This window comes from Petromyzon marinus, chromosome 77 (genome assembly GCF_048934315.1).
Source record: "Petromyzon marinus isolate PM22_M1 ecotype Great Lakes invasive population chromosome 77, UKy_Petmar_22M1.pri1.0, whole genome shotgun sequence".
In the NCBI taxonomy this organism is placed as follows: Eukaryota; Metazoa; Chordata; class Hyperoartia; order Petromyzontiformes; family Petromyzontidae; genus Petromyzon; species Petromyzon marinus.
In genome coordinates this window covers 3417892-3435665 of record NC_133743.1, presented here as the reverse complement: position 1 = coordinate 3435665, position 17774 = coordinate 3417892, and the positions used below count along the sequence as shown (strand labels likewise).

Here is a 17774-nt window from a genome sequence, read left to right as displayed (position 1 = left end):
GACCCCCTCTGCAAAACATGACTTAGTACTTGGTGTGCAAACCCCTTGTTGGCAATCACAGAGGTCAGACGTTTCTTGTAGTTGGCCACCAGGTTTGCACACATCTCAGGAGGGATTTTGTCCCACTCCTCTTTGCAGATCTTCTCCAAGCCATTAAGGTTTCGAGGCTGACGTTTGGCAACTCGAACCTTCAGCTCCCTCCACAGATTTTCTACGGGATTAAGGTACTGGAGACTGGCTAGGCCACTCCAGGACCTTAATGTGCTTCTTCTTGAGCCACTCCTTCGTTGCCTTGGCCGTGTGTTTTGGGTCATTGTCATGCTGGAATACCCATCCACGACCCATTTTCAATGCCCTGGCTGAGGGAAGGAGGTTCTTACCCGAGATTTGACGGTACATGGCCCCGTCCATCGTCCCTTTGATGCGGTGAAGTTGTCCTGTCCCCTTAGCAGAAAAACACCCCCAAAGCATAATGTTTCCACCTCCATGTTTGACGGTGGGGATGGTGTTCTTGGGGTCATAGGCAGCATTCCTCCTCCAAACACGGCGAGTTGAGTTGATGCCAAAGAGCTCCATTTTGGTCTCATCTGACCACAACACTTTCACCCAGTTGTCCTCTGAATCATTCAGATGTTCATTGGCAAACTTCACACGGGCATGTGTATGTGCTTTCTTGAGCAGGGGGGACCTTGCGGGCGCTGCAGGATTTCAGTCCTTCACGGCGTAGTGTGTTACCAATTGTTTTCTTGGTGATTATGGTCCCAGCTGCCTTGAGATCATTGACAAGATCCTCCCGTGTAGTTCTGGGCTGATTCCTCACCGTTATCATGATCATTGCAACTCCACGAGGTGAGATCTTGCATGGAGCCCCAGGCCGAGGGAGATTGACAGTTATTTTGTGTTTCTTCCATTTGGGAATAATCGCACCAACTGTTGTCACCTTCTCACCAAGCTGCTTGGCAATGGTCTTGTAGCCCATTCCAGCCTTGTGTAGGTCTACAATCTTGTCCCTGACATCCTTGGAGAGCTCTTTGGTCTTGGCCATGGTGAAGAGTTTGGAATCTGATTGATTGATTGCTTCTGTGGACAGGTGTCTTTTATACAGGTAACAAGCTGAGTTTAGGAGCACTCCCTTTAAGAGTGTGCTCCTAATCTCAGCTCGTTACCTGTATAAAAGACACCTGGGAGCCAGAAATCTTTCTGATTGAGAGGGGGTCAAATACTTATCTCCCTCATTAAAATGCAAATCAATTTATAACATGTTTTGGCATGCATTTTTCTGGATTTTCTTGTTGTTATTCTGTCTCTCACTGTTCAAATCAACCTACCATTAAAATTATAGACTGATCATTTCTTTATCAGTGGACAAACGTACAAAATTACCAGGGGATCAACTACTTTTTTGCCCGCACTGTACATGTGTTTGTGTGTGGTAAGGATTTCCTGTTGGTGGTGACCTTCAGTGTGTGTGTCTGTGTGTGTGCCCGTGTGTGTCTTTGTGTGTGTGTGTGTCTGCCTGTGTGTCTTCGTGTCTGTGTGTGTGTCTCTCCGTGTGTGTTTGTCTCCGTGTGTGTGTCTTTGTTGGCACAGTAGGGGGCACAGGTGGTGCATCAGCCAGTCATCTCAGTCATCTCAGTCAGTCGGCCCGTGGCACCTGCTGGGTCTGCCCCGTGACCTCCTGCCCGCGGGCGTTCGACACTTCACGTGGCCTCAAGGTGCACATAGCCTGGCACAAGCGTCGTGGTGACGTCACCGCCACTTAGTGGCGAATGGCGGTTGTTGTTGTTGTCTTTATTTGTCTGTGTGTGGGTATTTTGTACAATCAGACACTACACCCCCACAGCTCCCGATTGGTGATGGGGCAGTTGTGGAGAGAGTGGAGAGTTTCCCATACCTGGGCAGTGTGCTCATGACCGGCTCCGGTTTAAAAGCAGAGGTCTCACTCCGAATCAGTCGAGCGGCATTATCTTTCCATCGGTTGCGTAACGCTGTGTGGAAGCTACCTGGTCTGTCGCTCCGCACGAAGCTTCAGGTCTTCTCGGCCACGGTTATTCCCTCCCTTCTCTACACTTGCGAAACATGGACCCCCCTAATGGAACATCTTCGCCGGTTAGAAACATTCAGGCTGGCCTGCCTACGATCCATCCTGGGTTTAACCAGGCTGGATTTTGTGAGGAGCTCACAAATCCTTGAAAGATCTGGGCACGGTTCCATCAGTGAGCTCCTCCGGCAGGCAATGCTGCGTTGGCTGGGTCATCTAGCCCGCATGCCCAGCCACCGCATGCCGAAACAGCTTTTGTTCAGCCGGATCGAGGGGGTTAAACGGGCGCGGCACGGGCTAGAGAAGAGATGGAGTGATGTGGTACAGGAGGACGTGGAGCTGAGTGGACTTGCCGATGACCGCTACCAGCGGTGTCAAGATCGGCCTCTGTGGAGGAGGCTCGTGAAGGACGCTACTGGGCAGTTTGAGGCAGTCGCCCTCCAACAACAACGGAGGGCGGCGGAGCGACGCTCACAACAACGAGCGGAGCGTCGGGTGGCTAAAGCACAGCAGGTTGGCACAGTAGGGGGCATAGGTGGTGCATCAGCCAGTCGTCTCAGTCAGTCGACCCGTGGCACCTGCTGGGTCTGCCTCGTGACCTCCTGCCAGCGGGCGTTCGACACTTCACGTGGCCTCAACGTGCACATAGCCTGGCACAAGCGTCGTGGTGACGGCACCGCCACTTAGTGGTGAATGGCAGTTGTTGTTATTTGTGAGTGAGTGTGTGAGTGAGTGAGTGTGGTGAGTAAGTGAGTGGGTGTGTGGGTGAGTGTGTGGGTGAGTGTATGGGTGTGTGGATGAGTGTGTGAGTGAGTGGCTGAGTGGGTGGCTATGTGGGTGAGTCTGTGGGTGTGTGGCAAAACAACCCCCTACCTCCTCGCGGTGCCGGATGGGCAACTCGTGGACAGTGCTGTGGGGGGAGGTCCAATTTTGATTGGCTCCTCCCCTCATGGCATATGTGTCCACCACAGGGGCTAAACGGGGGCTCTAGACGGGTGTGAGTTGCTGGTAGCCCCTCCACCTTCAATTAATTACCACTAAACCACGAGTTAAACTGAAATATGTAACTAATAATCTTGTGCCGGAGGCCCCGGGGGGGCAGGCGTCTATGACGTCTCCTGGCCAAACCCCAATTGGCGGAGCCAGGAGATTGAATATCTACCCTCGGGGCTCCTCCAGAAACAACGAAAAGCCACTACGGGTGGCCACGTGGAATGTTCGAACGCTCACTGCGGAGGAGATGCTGCCACTCCTCTGTCGGGAGCTGGACCGGTACCGCCTGGATCTGTGTGGCATTCAGGAGGTCCGGTGGACCGGCTCTGGCTCCTGCCACCATGAGGGGTGGACAGTCCTCTACTCGGGGCAGCAGACTGCCAAACAACAGGGTGTGGCTCTTCTTTTGAACAAAAGAATGAAGGAGGTGTGGGAGCGTGGCGGTGAGGTGTGGGAAGCTGTAAGTCCCAGGCTACTTTGGGCTCGCCTTCCCATCAACCGGAGGCGAGGAATGGTGGTCGTGGTTACTTATGCCCCCACCGAAGATGAACATCCGTGGAGGGATGCAGGCAAAGCCGATGAGTCAGATGCCTTCTATGACCTCCTGTCACAGGTGCTGGCTAAAGTGGCCCCTCGGGATAGAGTCATCATGTTGGGTGACTTCAATGCCCGAGTTGGTCATGATACTGGCACCTGGTCTGGAGTGATTGGAGGGCATGGGCCAGATCAGCTCAATAACAATGGTAGGAGGCTGCTAGATTTTTGTGCAGCCCATGGGCTTGTAATTACCAACACGCTGTTCCGGCATCGGCGCATCCACACAACATCATAGATGCATGCCGGGTCCAAGCAAGAACATCTGCTGGACTACATAGTGACGGACCAGTGGATGCGAGCCCATGTCCTTGACACCAGGACCTACCGTGGAGCTGATCTGCCCTCTGACCATCGACTAGTCATCTGTAAGATGCGCCTGCCATTCTTCTACTCCGGTGGTGGGTGTACACCCAGGACCCCATTCTGACCTAAAGTGGCCTGGTCTCAGTTATCTGATGAAAGTTGCAAGCGAGAATTTCATCATCGCTTGCGGCTGGGATTGGCATTGTCCCCGACTCCTCCTGATGTCGAGGGTAAATGGGCGAGGTTTAGGACTGTGACTCATGCAGCTGCAATGGCTGCTTTGGCTACGCGGTCCAGACCTCCCCAGAGACCCTGGCTGACAGAGGAGGTGTTCAGGATGGTTGAGAAAAAGCGACAGGCCCACTTTCATCGGCTACAGAATCCCAGGTCAGAGAATGAGGAGGCTTACCGCAGCCTTCGCTCGGAGGTTCTGAGAGCCGTGAGGCGCTGCAAGGATGGGTGGTGGTCGCGGATTGCTGAGGAGATGGAGTCTGCCTCAGTGGCCCGTGATCACAAATCTCTATTTAACTCCATCAAAAAAGTAATCTGCAGCGCCACACCTATTACCATCATTAGGGGAAAAAACGGTGGCCCAATCTCTGACCCCCAGGAACAGGTTTGCAGATTTGCTGAGCATTTCTGTGAGGTCCTGGGGGAGGGAAAATCCCTCAGCCAGGAAAACATCGTGGCACATAGTGAGGATGACCCTGCTGAGGCTGCTGTGCCTCAAATATTGGAAGAAGTCACCCCCTGTGAGTGGCTGGCTGAGGTGCCATCTGTTGAGGAAGTACTGAAGGCGATCCGGAGTCTGAGACCAGGAAAGGCAGCGGGCAGAGATGATCTCCCAAGCGAAATGCTGAGAGAGGGCGGCGTTTGTGCACAGACTGCCCTATATGACGTAACAACAGTCTGGACCACTGGACAGGTTCCGCAGGATTGGAAGGATGTCCTGGTGGTCCCCCTTTTTAAGAAGGGGGACCGCACAGACTGTAACAACTACAGGGGCATCTCACTCCTCAGTGTGCCGGGAAAGGTCCTGGCAAGGATTATTCAACATCGCCTTGCCAGGCACGCTGAGGAGAGGCTTGCGGAGCCCCAATGCGGTTTCAGGAAAGGGCGGTCCTGCACAGATGCCATATTTTCTGTCCGTCTGCTACAGCAGAGGTTTAGGGAATTCCAACAAGACCTACATCTCTGCTTTATTGACCTGGTCAAGGCCTATGATACCATCAGTAGGCCTGGGCTCTGGGTCGTTCTTCGTGCTTTTGGAGTACCTGACCCTCTGCTCACGATCATTAAGGACCGTCATGATGGTGAGCGGGCCCGGGTAAAACTACGTGGCCGGGAGTCAGAGCCATTCCCTGTTAACCTTGGGGTGCGACAGGGATGTCCTCTGGGTCCCACATTATTTAACATCTATTTCGACCACGTAGTTCGTTAAGCCTTTAATTGCTGTACCGGGGGAATCTCCATATGGTACAGATATAATGGGAGGCTGATCGACGCCCGGGTGCGGTCAAGGGATGGCTCCCTATTGCTCAACCACGTTATGTATGCTTATGATTTGGTAATAGCTGCACATTCGGAGGAGGAGTTGGAGATGCTGCTGCTGAGACTGGAGCGTGCCACTAAGAGGTGGTGCCTTACCATCAGCCCCACCAAAACTAAGCACCTGCCTGGGTATTTTGTACCATCGGACACTCCACCCCCACAACTCCCAATCGGTGATGGGGCAGTTGTGGAGAGAGTGGAGAGTTTCCCATACCTGGGCAGTGTGCTTATGACTGGTTCCGGTTTAACAGCAGAGGTCTCACTCCGAATCAGTCGAGCGGCAATATCTTTTCATCGGTTGCGTAACGCTGTGTGGAAGCTACCTGGTCTGTCGCTCCGCACTAAGCTTCAGGTCTTCTCGGCCACGGTCATTCCCTCTCTTCTCTACGCTTGCGAAACGTGGACCGCCCTAATGGAACATCTTCGCCGGTTAGAAACATTTAGGCTGGCCTGCCTACGATCCATCCTGGGTTTATCCAGACTGGATTGTGTGAGGAGCTCAAAAATCCTTGAAAGATCTGGGCAAGGTCCCATCGGTTAGCTAATCCGGCGGGGAAGGCTGCGATGGCTGGGTCATGTAGCCCGCATGCCCAGCCACCGCATGCCGAAACAGCTTTTGTTCAGCCGGATTGAGGGGGCTAAGCGGGCGTGGCACGAGCTAGAGAAGAGATGGAGTGATGTGGTACAGGAGGACGTGGAGCTGAGTGGACTTGCCGATGACTGGTACCAGCGGTGTCACGATCGGCCTCTGTGGAGGAGGCTCGTGAAGGATGCTACTGGGCAGTTGGAGGCAGTCGCCCTCCAACAACAACGGAGGGCGGAGGAGCGACGCTCAGAACAACGAGCGGAGCGCCGGGTGGCTAAAGCACAGCAGGTTGGCACAGTAGGGGGGACAGGTGGTGCATCAGCCAGTCGTCTCAGTCAGTCGACCCGTGGCACCTGCTGGGTCTGCCCCGTGACCTCCTGCCAGCGGGCGTTCGACACTTCACGTGGCCTCAACGTGCACCTAGCCTGGCACAAGCGTCGTGGTGATGTCACCGCCACTTAGTGGCGAATGGCGGTTGTTGTTGTTGTTGAGTGAGTGTGGTGAGTGAGTGGGTGAGTGAGTGGGTGTGTGGGTGAGTGGGTGGGTGAGTGGGTGAGTGGGTTGGTGGGTGAGTGGGTGGTTGTGTAGGTGAGTGGGTGGTTGAGTGGGTGGGTGAGTGGGTCGCTGTGTGGGTGAGTGAGTGGTGAGTGGGTGGGTGAGTGAGTGGGTGGGTGAGTGTGTGGGTGAGTGAGTGGGTGAGTGAGTGGTGAGTGTGTGGGTGTGTGGGTGAGTGGGTGAGTGGTGAGTGGATGGGTGAGTGGATGGGTGAGTGGGTGAGTGAGTGGGTGAGTGAGTGTGTGTATATAGAGGAGAGACAAAGGCGGCCGGGCGTGGTGCTAGCCACCCACCCCCTCTGTGTGTGTCACAGTAGCAGCCCCGATAGGTGCTGCTGCTACTCGCTGCTAACAGCACTTGCCCCTACACCATGTTAGAGGCTATAGGGTGGAGCTTTTTCTTTGGTACGTTTATTGCGTGTGTGTGTGTTTATATTTCTTCATATTTACGAAATATAGGTGGGTGTGAATGCGTGTGTGTTTGTGCATATGCGTGTGTGTACCTGTGTGTGTGTACCTGTGTGTGTGTGTTTGTACCTGTGTGTGTGTGCCTGTGTGTATGTGTACCTGTGTGTGAGTGTACCTGTGTGTGTACCTGTGTGTGTGTACCTGTGTGTGTGTACCTGTGTGTGTACCTGTGTGTGTGTGTGTACCTGTGTGTGTGTACCTGTGTGTGTGTACTTGTGTGTGTGTGTACCTGTGTGTGTGTCTGTGTGTGTGTAGTGGTTAGCACTACGCTGCGCTATGAACCTGGCCACCCGGGTTCGATTCCCGCTCACGGCCAACACCACCACTGACGATTATCTGAACCGGTCCTGGGCCTCCGCTAGGTCGACTCAGCCTCAAATGAGTACCTGGTGTAGTAAACATCGCCACTGGGGAGACAAAGGCGGCCGGGCGTGTTGCTTCTACCCACCCCCTCTGTGTGCCGTTCCGGTAATCACAGGGGCTCGCTGAACAGCACTTGCCCCTACAGTCTGTTACAGGCTACATGGGGGAGCTTTGTCTTTGTGTGTGTGTGTAATGTGAGGGTGCATGAGGAAGTGACGTCACACACATGCCGGCGGGGACAAAGCTCCCCCGTGTAGCCTCTAGTAGGCTGTCGGGGGCAAGTGCTGTCAGTAGCGAGCACCTATGAAGGCTACCGGCACTGTGGCTACACACACAGACACACACACAGACACACACACAGACACACACACACAGACACACACAGACACATACACACAGACACAGTCACACACAGACACACAAAGACAAAGATCCCCCGTGTAGCCTTAACAGACTGTAGGGGCAAGTGCTGTTAGCGAGCACCTATGAAGGCCGGAATGGTACACGAAGGGGTGGGTGGCCAGCACCACGCCCGACCGCCTTTGTCTCCCCAGTGGCAATGTTTACACACCGCACCAGGTACTCATTTGAGGCTGAGTCGACCTAGGGGAGGCCCGGGACCAGTTCAGATAATCGTCACCGGTGCTGGCTGTGAGCGGGAATCGAACCCGGGTCGCCAGGTTCATAGCGCAGCGTAGCGCTAACCACTACACTACCGCTCCCCACAACACAGACACACACACACACAGACACACACAGACACACACACAGACACACACACAGACACACACACAGACACACACACACAGACACACACACACAGGCACACACACACAGGCACACACACACAGGCACAGACACACACACACACAGACACACACACACACACAGACACACACACAGACACACACACACAGACACACACACACAGGCACACACAGGTACACACAGGCACACACACACAGACACACACACACAGGCACACACACACAGACACACACACACAGACACACACACAGTCACACACACAGTCACACACACAGTCACACACACACACAGACACACACACAGACACACACACAGACACACACACACACAGACACACACACAGACACACACACAGACACACACACAGACACACACAGACAGATCGCTATCACGGTGTTAGAGTGCCCTCTTGCGGTGATTGCTGAACAGTGAAATAATACCGTGTGTGTCTCTGTGTGAGTGAGTCTGTGTGTCTCTGTGTGAGTGAGTCTGTGTGTCTCTGTGTGAGTGAGTCTGTGGGTCTCTGTGGGTCTCTGTGTGTCTCTGTGTGTTGAGTTTGTGTGTCTCTGTGTGTCTCTGTGTGGTGAGTCTGTGTGTGGTGAGTCTGTGTGTGGTGAGTCTGTGGGTCTCTGTGTGGTGAATCTGTGGGTCTCTGTGTGGTGAGTCTGTGGGTCTCTGTGTGGTGAGTCTGTGTGTCTCTGTGGGTCTCTGTGTGGTGAGTCTGTGGGTCTCTGTGTGAGTCTGTGTGTCTCTGTGTGAGTGAGTCTGTGGGTCTCTGTGTGGTGAGTCTGTGTGTCTCTGTGGGTCTCTGTGTGTCTCTGTGTGTTGAGTCTGTGTGTCTCTGTGTGTCTCTGTGTGGTGAGTCTGTGTGTGGTGAGTCTGTGTGTGGTGAGTCTGTGGGACTCTGTGTGGTGAGTCTCTGGGTCTCTGTGTGGTGAGTCTGTGGGTCTCTGTGTGGTGAGTCTGTGGGTCTCTGTGTGAGTCTGTGTGTCTCTGAGTGAGTCTGTGTGTCTCTGTGTGGTGAGTCTGTGTGTCTCTGTGTGGTGAGTCTGTGTGTCTCTGTGTGAGTCTGTGTGTCTCTGTGTGGTGAGTCTATGGGTCTCTGTGTGAATGTGTCTATGGGTCTTTGTGTGAGTGAGTCTATGGGTCTCTGTGTGAGTGAGTCTATGGCTCTCTGTGTGAGTGAGTCTATGGCTCTCTGTGTGAGTGAGTCTATGGGTCTCTGTGTGAGTGAGTCTATGGGTCTCTGTGTGAGTGAGTCTATGGGTCTCTGTGTGAGTGAGTCTGTGGGTCTCTGTGTGAGTGAGTCTATGGGTCTCTGTGTGAGTGAGTCTGTGGGTCTCTGTGTGAGTGAGTCTGTGGGTCTCTGTGTGAGTGAGTCTATGGGTCTCTGTGTGAGTGAGTCTATGGGACTCTGTGTGAGTGAGTCTATGGGACTCTGTGTGAGTGAGTCTATGGCTCTCTGTGTGAGTGAGTCTGTGGGTCTCTGTGTGAGTGAGTCTATGGGTCTCTGTGTGAGTGAGTCTGTGGGTCTCTGTGTGAGTGAGTCTATGGGTCTCTGTGTGAGTGAGTCTATGGGACTCTGTGTGAGTGAGTCTATGGGACTCTGTGTGAGTGAGTCTATGGCTCTCTGTGTGAGTGAGTCTGTGGGTCTCTGTGTGAGTGAGTCTATGGGTCTCTGTGTGAGTGAGTCTATGAGTCTCTGTGTGAGTGAGTCTTTGGGTCTCTGTGTGAGTGAGTCTATAGGTCTCTGTGAGTGAGTCTGTGGGTCTCTGTGTGAGTGATTCTATAGGTCTCTGTGAGTGAGTCTATGGGTCTCTGTGTGAGTGAGTCTATGGCTCTCTGTGTGAGTGAGTCTATGGCTCTCTGTGTGAGTGAGTCTATGGGTCTCTGTGTGAGTGAGTCTATGGGTCTCTGTGTGAGTGAGTCTATGGGTCTCTGTGTGAGTGAGTCTATGGCTCTCTGTGTGAGTGAGTCTATGGCTCTCTGTGTGAGTGAGTCTATGGCTCTCTGTGTGAGTGAGTCTATGGGTCTCTGTGTGAGTGAGTCTATGTCTCTCTGTGTGAGTGAGTCTATGGGTCTCTGTGTGAGTGAGTCTATGGCTCTCTGTGTGAGTGAGTCTATGGGTCTCTGTGTGAGTGAGTCTATGGGTGTCTGTGTGAGTGAGTCTATGGCTCTCTGAGTGAGTCTATGGGTCTCTGTGTGAGTGAGTCTATGGGTCTCTGTGTGAGTGAGTCTATGGGTCTCTGTGTGAGTGAGTCTATGGCTCTCTGTGTGAGTGAGTCTATGGGTCTCTGTGTGAGTGTCTCTGTCTGTGTGAGTGAGTCTATGGGTCTCTGTGTGAGTGAGTCTATGGGTCTCTGTGTGAGTGAGTCTATGGGTCTCTGTGTGAGTGAGTCTATGGGTCTCTGTGTGAGTGTCTCTGTCTGTGTGAGTGAGTCTATGGGTCTCTGTGTGAGTGTGTCTATGGGTCTCTGTGTGAGTGAGTCTATGGGTCTCTGTGTGAGTGAGTCTATGGGTCTCTGTGTGAGTGAGTCTATGGGTCTCTGTGTGAGTGAGTCTATGGCTCTCTGTGTGAGTGAGTCTATGGGTCTCTGTGTTAGTGAGTCTATGGGTCTCTGTGTGAGTGAGTCTATGGCTCTCTGTGTTAGTGAGTCTATGGGTCTCTGTGTGAGTGAGTCTATGGGTCTCTGTGTGAGTGAGTCTATGGCTCTCTGTGTTAGTGAGTCTATGGGTCTCTGTGTGAGTGAGTCTATGGGTCTCTGTGTGAGTGAGTCTATGGGTCTCTGTGTGAGTGAGTCTATGGCTCTCTGTGTGAGTGAGTCTATGGGTCTCTGTGTTAGTGAGTCTATGGGTCTCTGTGTGAGTGAGTCTATGGCTCTCTGTGTTAGTGAGTCTATGGGTCTCTGTGTGAGTGAGTCTATGGGTCTCTGTGTGAGTGTGTCTATGGGTCTCTGTGTGAGTGTGTCTATGGGTCTCTGTGTGAGTGAGTCTATGGGTCTCTGTGTGAGTGAGTCTATGGGTCTCTGTGTGAGTGAGTCTATGGGTCTCCTGAATACCCTTCGACCCGGGTTCGATTCCACGCTCACAGCCAACACCACCAGTGACGATTATCCGAACTGGACATGTGCCTCCCCTAGGTCGACTCAGCCTCAAATGTGTACCTGGTGCCATGTGTAAACATCGCCACTGGAGAGACAAAGGCGGTCGGGACTGGTGCTGGTCACCCACCCACCCTTTGTGTGTGCCAAGGCGCCAGTCTTCACAGACGCTTGCTAACAGCACTTGCCCCAACAGCACCTGCTCCCAACAGCACTTGCCCCAACAGCACGTGCCCCTAACAGCACTTGCCCCCAACAGCACTTGCCCCAACAGCACTTGCTCCAACAGCACTTGCCCCAACAGCACTTGCCCTAACAGCACTTGCCCCCAACAGCACTTGCCCCAACAGCACTTGCTCCAACAGCACTTGCCCCAACAGCACTTGCCCCAACAGCACGTGCCCCTAACAGCACTTGCCCCGACAGCACTTGCCCCAATAGCACTTGCCCCCAACAGCACTTGCCCCAACAGCACCTGCCCCCAACAGCACTTGCCCCAACAGCACGTGCCCCTAACAGCACTTGCCCCTAACAGCACTTGCCCTAACAGCACTTGCCCCAACAGCACTTGCCCCGACAGCACCTGCTCCCAACAGCACCTGCCCCCAACAGCACTTGCCCCAACAGCACGTGCCCCTAACAGCACTTGCCCCTAACAGCACTTGCCCCAACAGCACTTGCCCCAACAGCACGTGCCCCTAACAGCACTTGCCCCTAACAGCACTTGCCTCAACAGCACTTGCCCCAACAGCACCTGCCCCCAACAGCACTTGCCCCAACAGCACTTGCCCCCAACAGCACTTGCCACAACAGCACTTGCCCCGACAGCACTTGCCCCAACAGTCTGTTACAGGCTTCCCGGTGGTATCTTTGTCTTTGATTGGTCCCGGGCCATTGTTTATTGTTGTGGTGGTCATTGTTGTTGTTGTTGTTGTGTTGTGCGGTTGTTGTGGTTGTGGTGGCGATTGTGGGAGTTAACGGTTGTGGTTGTGGGGTGGTTGTTGTGGTTGTTATGGTGGTGGTCATTGGGTTTGGTTGTGGTTGTGGTTCCTCTGGTTGTTATGGTTGTGGTGGTTCCTGCGGTTGTTGTTGGCAGCTTGTGCCGGAGGCCCCGGGGGGACAGGCGTCTATGACGTCTCCTGGCCAAACCCCAATTGGCGGAGCCAGGAGATTGAATCTCAAACTTCGGGGCTCCTCCGGAAACAACGAAAAGCCACTACGGGTGGCCACGTGGAATGTTCGAACGCTCACTGCGGAGGAGAGGCTGCCCACTCCTCTGTCGGGAGCTGGACCGGTACCGCCTGGATCTCTGCGGCATTCAGGAGGTCCGGTGGACCGGCTCTGGCTCCTGTCACCATGAGGGGTGGACGGTCCTCTACTCGGGGCAGCAGACTGCCAAACAACAGGGTGTGGCTCTTCTTTTGAACAAAAGAATGAACGGGGAATGGGAGCGTGGCGGTGAGGTGTAGGAAGCTGTAAGTCTCAGGCTACTGTAAACCTACATGGCCGTGAGTCAGAGCCATTCCATGTTCACCTGGGGTGCGACAGGGATGTCCTCTGGCTCCCACGTTATTTAACATCTTATTTGACCACGTAGTTTGCGAAGCCTTCGATGACTGTACCGGAGGAATTTCCATCTGGTGCAGATACAATGGGAGACTGATCGATTCCCGGGTGCGGTCCAGGGATGGCTCCCTATTGGTCAACCATGTCACGTATGCCGATGATCCGGTGATTGCCGCTCAGGAATTGGAGGCACTGCTGCTGAACCTGGAGCTTGCTACTAAGAGGTGGGGCCTTACCATCAGCCCCACCAAAACTAAGCACCTGCCTGGGTATTTTGAGCTATCAGACACTCCACCCCCACAAATCCCAATCGGTGATGGGGCAGTTGGGGAGAGAGTGGAGAGTTTCCCATACCTGGGCAGTGTGCTTATGACCGGCTCCGGTTTGACAGCAGAGGTCTCACTCCGAATCAGTCGAGCGGCAATATCTTTTCATCGGTTGCGTAACGCTGTGTGGAAGCTACCTGGTCTGTCGCTCCGCACGAAGCTTCGGGTATTCTCGGCCACGGTCATTCCCTCCCTTTCGCTACGCTTGCGAAACGTGGACCCCCCTAATGGAACATCTTCGCCGGTTAGAAACATTTAGGCTGATCCACCCACAGGCTGGATTGTGTGAGGAGCTCACAAATCCTTGAAAGATCTGGACAAAGTCCCATCGGTGAGCTCCTCCGGCAGGCAAGGCTGCGTTGGCTGGGTCATGTAGCCCGCATGCCCAGCCACCGCATGCCGAAACAGCTTTTGTTCGGCCGGATGTAGAAGGCTAAATGGGTGCGGCACGGGCTAGAGAAGAGATGGAGTGATGTGGTACAGGAGGACGTGGAGCTGAGTGGACTTGCCGATGACCGGTACCAGCGGTGTCAAGATCGGCCTCTGTGGAGGAGGCTCGTGAAGGACGCCGCTACTGGGCAGTTGGAGGCAGTCGCCCTCCAACAACAACGGAGGGCGGAGGAGCGACGCTCACAACAACGAGCGGAGCGCCGGGTGGCTAAAGCACAGCAGGTTGTTGGGTTTTAGTAAGGGGCATCTCAGTCAGTCGACTCGTATCACCTGGGTCTGTCCCGTGACTTCCTGCCAGCGGGCGTTTGACACTCCAAGTGGCCTCAACGTGCACCTGGCCTGGCACAAGCGCCGTGGTGACGTCACGCCACTATGTGACAAATGGCGGTTGTTGTTGTTGTGGTGGTTGTTATTGTGGTATGTTGTGGTTATTGTGGTGGTTATCGTGGTTGTTGTGGTTATTGTGGTTGTTGTGGTTATTCTGGTGGTTATCGTGGTTGTGGTGGTTGTTGTGGTTATTGTGGTTGTTGTGGTTATTGTGGTGGTTATTGTGGTTGTGGTGGATGTTGTGGTTATTGTGGTTGTTGTGGTGGTTATTGTGGTGGTTATTGTGGTTGTTGTGGTTGTTGTGGTTGTTGTGGTGGTGGTTGTTGTTGTTATATTAATCTATTCACCCCCCCCCACCCACCCACCCCCCCCACCCTCCGACCCTCAGGCCGCGAGCTCCAATCGGTGACGAGCGCGGGGGCGGTGACAACAAAAATGGCCGCCGCCTCGCAGCGGTGACGGCCGCCGGGGGCTGGTGGGTGGGGCTGCGGTCGCCGTGGCGACCACAAACAAAATGGCCGCGGCCGCCCCGCGAAGCGACGGTGGAGGCGGTGGAGGCGGTGGAGGAGGCGGTGGAGGCGGTGGAGGCGGTGGAGGCGGTGGAGGCGGTGGAGGCGGTGGCCAGAGAGGCCTTCAGAGGGCCCTGACGTCGGCCGACATGCCCGTGAGGGGCACCGTCCTGGAGCTGTTGGGGCGGCCGCTACCGGCGGCAGCGGCAGCGGCGGCGGGGACAGGTAACGACGGTGAACGGAGAGAGGTGTAGTGTAGTGTGTAGTGTAGTGTGTAGTGTAGTGTGTAGTGTAGGGTATAGTGTAGTGTGTAGTGTAGTGTGTAGTGTAGGGTATAGTGTAGTGTGTAGTGTAGTGTATAGTGTAGTGTATAGTGTAGTGTGTAGTGTAGTGTGTAGTGTAGGGTATAGTGTAGTGTGTAGTGTAGTGTGTAGTGTAGGGTATAGTGTAGTGTGTAGTGTAGTGTATAGTGTAGTGTGTAGTGTAGTGTGTAGTGTAGGGTATAGTGTAGTGTGTAGTGTAGGGTATAGTGTAGTGTGTAGTGTAGTGTGTAGTGTAGGGTATAGTGTAGTGTGTAGTGTAGTGTATAGTGTAGGGTATAGTGTAGTGTGTAGTGTAGTGTATAGTGTAGTGTGTAGTGTAGTGTGTAGTGTAGTGTATAGTGTAGTGTGTAGTGTAGTGTGTAGTGTAGTGTATAGTGTAGTGTGTAGTGTAGTGTATAGTGTAGTGTGTAGTGTAGTGTATAGTGTAGTGTGTAGTGTAGTGTGTAGTGTAGTGTATAGTGTAGTGTGTAGTGTATAGTGTAGTGTAGTGTATAGTGTAGTGTATAGTGTAGTGTGTAGTGTAGTGTATAGTGTAGTGTGTAGTGTAGTGTGTAGTGTAGTGTGTAGTGTAGTGTATAGTGTAGTGTGTAGTGTAGTGTATAGTGTAGTGTGTAGTGTAGTGTATAGTGTAGTGTATAGTGTAGTGTATAGTGTAGTGTGTAGTGTAGTGTATAGTGTAGTGTGTAGTGTAGTGTGTAGTGTAGTGTGTAGTGTAGTGTATAGTGTAGTGTGTAGTGTAGTGTATAGTGTAGTGTGTAGTGTAGTGTGTAGTGTATAGTGTAGTGTGTAGTGTAGTGTATAGTGTAGTGTGTAGTGTATAGTGTAGTGTAGTGTATAGTGTAGTGTGTAGTGTATAGTGTAGTGTGTAGTGTAGTGTGTAGTGTAGTGTATAGTGTAGTGTGTAGTGTAGTGTATAGTGTAGTGTATAGTGTAGTGTATAGTGTAGTGTATAGTGTAGTGTAGTGTGTAGTGTAGTGTGTAGTGTATAGTGTAGTGTATAGTGTAGTGTATAGTGTAGTGTATAGTGTAGTGTATAGTGTAGTGTAGTGTGTAGTAGTGTAGTGATTAGTAGTGCATAGTGTAGTGTAGTGTGTAGTAGTGTAGTGGTGTAGTGTAGTGTGTAGTAGTGTAGTGTGTAGTAGTGTAGTGTATAGTGTAGTGTATAGTGTAGTGTATAGTGTAGTGGATAGTGTAGTGTATAGTAGTGTAGAGTATAGTAGTGTAGTGTATAGTGTAGTGTGTAGTATAGTGTGTAGTGTAGTGTATAGTGTAGTGTATAGTGTAGTGTATAGTGTAGTGCATAGTGTAGTGTATAGTGTAGTATATATTAGTGTAGTGTGTAGTGTAGTGTATAGTGTGTAGTGTAGTGTATAGTGTACTGTATTGAAGAACAGCTAATGGGACACTTCTCCCCACCCCATCTCTCCTCCCCCCTCCTCCTCCTTTCCACCAACTCCTCCCCCCCCCCCACCTCCTCCCCCCCCACCACCTCGTCTTCTCACCTCCTCTCTCCCCTCCTCCTCCTCCCTCAGGCCTCAAGCCTTCCTCCACCCCCTCGACGGAGACGAATCCTCCGGGCAAAACCTCCTCCTCCTCCTCCCCCTCCTCCGCCTCCACCGCCTCCACCGCCTCCTCTGCCTCCACCGCCTCCGCTGCCTCCGCCGCCGCCGCGGCTCCCGGCGTGGGCGAGGAGCCGGAGACGCCGGCCCGGCCCGCCGCCTCGGCCGTGAGCCTCGGGCCCGACGAGCTCCACCCCGGGGGCCGCCGCCCACGACTCAAGTCCGTCGCGGGCCTGGCCGCCATGTTCGAGGCTGCCGCTCCTCCACCACCCCGGCAGCAGCAAACGCAGCGACGGGGGGCGGGAGGGGGAGCAGGAGGAGGAGGGGGGGCAGGGGGAGGAGGAGGAGGAGGAGGAGGAGGAGGAGGAGGGGAGTGGGAGGAGGGGGAGGAGGAGGAGCAGGGGGGGGCGTGCGTGGGAGACGCGGAGGCGACAGCCGTGACCATGATGATGATGACGAGGAGGATGAGGATGAGGAGGAGGAGGGGGAGGGACGAGTCGTCGCCCGACGGTCCGCGGGGCCGCGCCAGAGGCCCCGGTCGATGTTCGCGTCGCTGGACCTGCCGACGGTGACCGCGGCGACGGCCGCGGCGACGACCGCGGTGACCGTGGCGACGACCGCGGTGACCGTGGCGACGACCGCGGTGACCGTGGCGACGGCCGTGGAAGCGGAGGCCTTGCCGGGGAGCCGTCCGCCAGCGGGCCCCGCGGCGAGGGAGACGCAGGTCCACGACGAGATCTGGCGGGGCGGCCTACACGTGCGCAAGTCGTTCCGCTCGGCCGCGGCGGCCGCGGCCGCGGCGGCCGGAGAGAAGGAGCAGGAGAAGAAGGAGGAGAAGAAGGAGGAAAGGAAGGAGAAGGAGGAAAGGAAGGAGAAGAAGGAGAAGAAGAAGGAGGAGCAGGAGGAGGAGGTCTCGACGCCGCCCGGCGTTCCCGGCCTCCGCACCGTGACGGTCATCGAGTGGCAGCCGGTGGCGTCGCTGGCGGCCGGCAACGCCCGGCCGGCGGAGCCGCGGACGAAGAGGCCCGCGGGAGAGGCGGCCGCGGCCGGTGGAGGCGGAGGAGGTGGAGGAGGAGGAGGCGGAGGAGGTGGAGGAGGCGGAGGAGGTGGAGGAGGTGGAGGAGGCGGAGGAGGTGGAGGAGGCAGAGGAGGTGGAGGAGGCGGAGGAGGTGGAGGAGGAGGTGGAGGAGGAGGCGGAGGAGGCGGAGGAGGTGGAGGAGGCGGAGGAGGAGGCGGAGGAGGAGGCGGAGGAGGCGGAGGAGGAGGCGGAGGAGGTGGCGGAGGAGGCGGAGGAGGTGGAGGTGGAGGAGGCGGAGGAGGTGGAGGAGGTGGAGGAGGTGGAGGAGGCGGAGGAGGTGGAGGAGGAGGCGGAGGAGGTGGAGGAGGAGG

At 54.6% G+C, this 17774-nt stretch overlaps 1 protein-coding gene across 1 annotated transcript; it reads left to right on the top strand.

Annotated features, from left to right (window-relative positions):
• Nucleotides 1-1612: 1612 nt before the first annotated feature.
• LOC116957578 (uncharacterized) lies at nt 1613-16957 on the top strand. Its single transcript, XM_076056734.1, has 4 exons — nt 1613-1715; nt 14383-14728; nt 16359-16794; nt 16915-16957. The coding sequence occupies exons 2-4, from the start codon at nt 14509-14511 to the stop codon at nt 16955-16957; spliced, it is 699 nt and encodes a 232-aa protein (XP_075912849.1). The 5' UTR covers nt 1613-1715; nt 14383-14508.
• Nucleotides 16958-17774: the final 817 nt, after the last annotated feature.

Bases quoted from the DNA above. Each gene is read 5' to 3' on its own strand.
- LOC116957578 (XM_076056734.1), top strand. From the start codon at position 14,509: ATGGCCGCGGCCGCCCCGCGAAGCGACGGTGGAGGCGGTGGAGGCGGT. The intron at 14,729-16,358 runs GTAACGACGGTG...CTCCTCCCTCAG, and splicing joins GGCAGCGGCGGCGGGGACAG to GCCTCAAGCCTTCCTCCACC. The intron at 16,795-16,914 runs GTGCGTGGGAGA...GGGCCGCGCCAG, and splicing joins GAGGAGGAGCAGGGGGGGGC to AGGCCCCGGTCGATGTTCGC.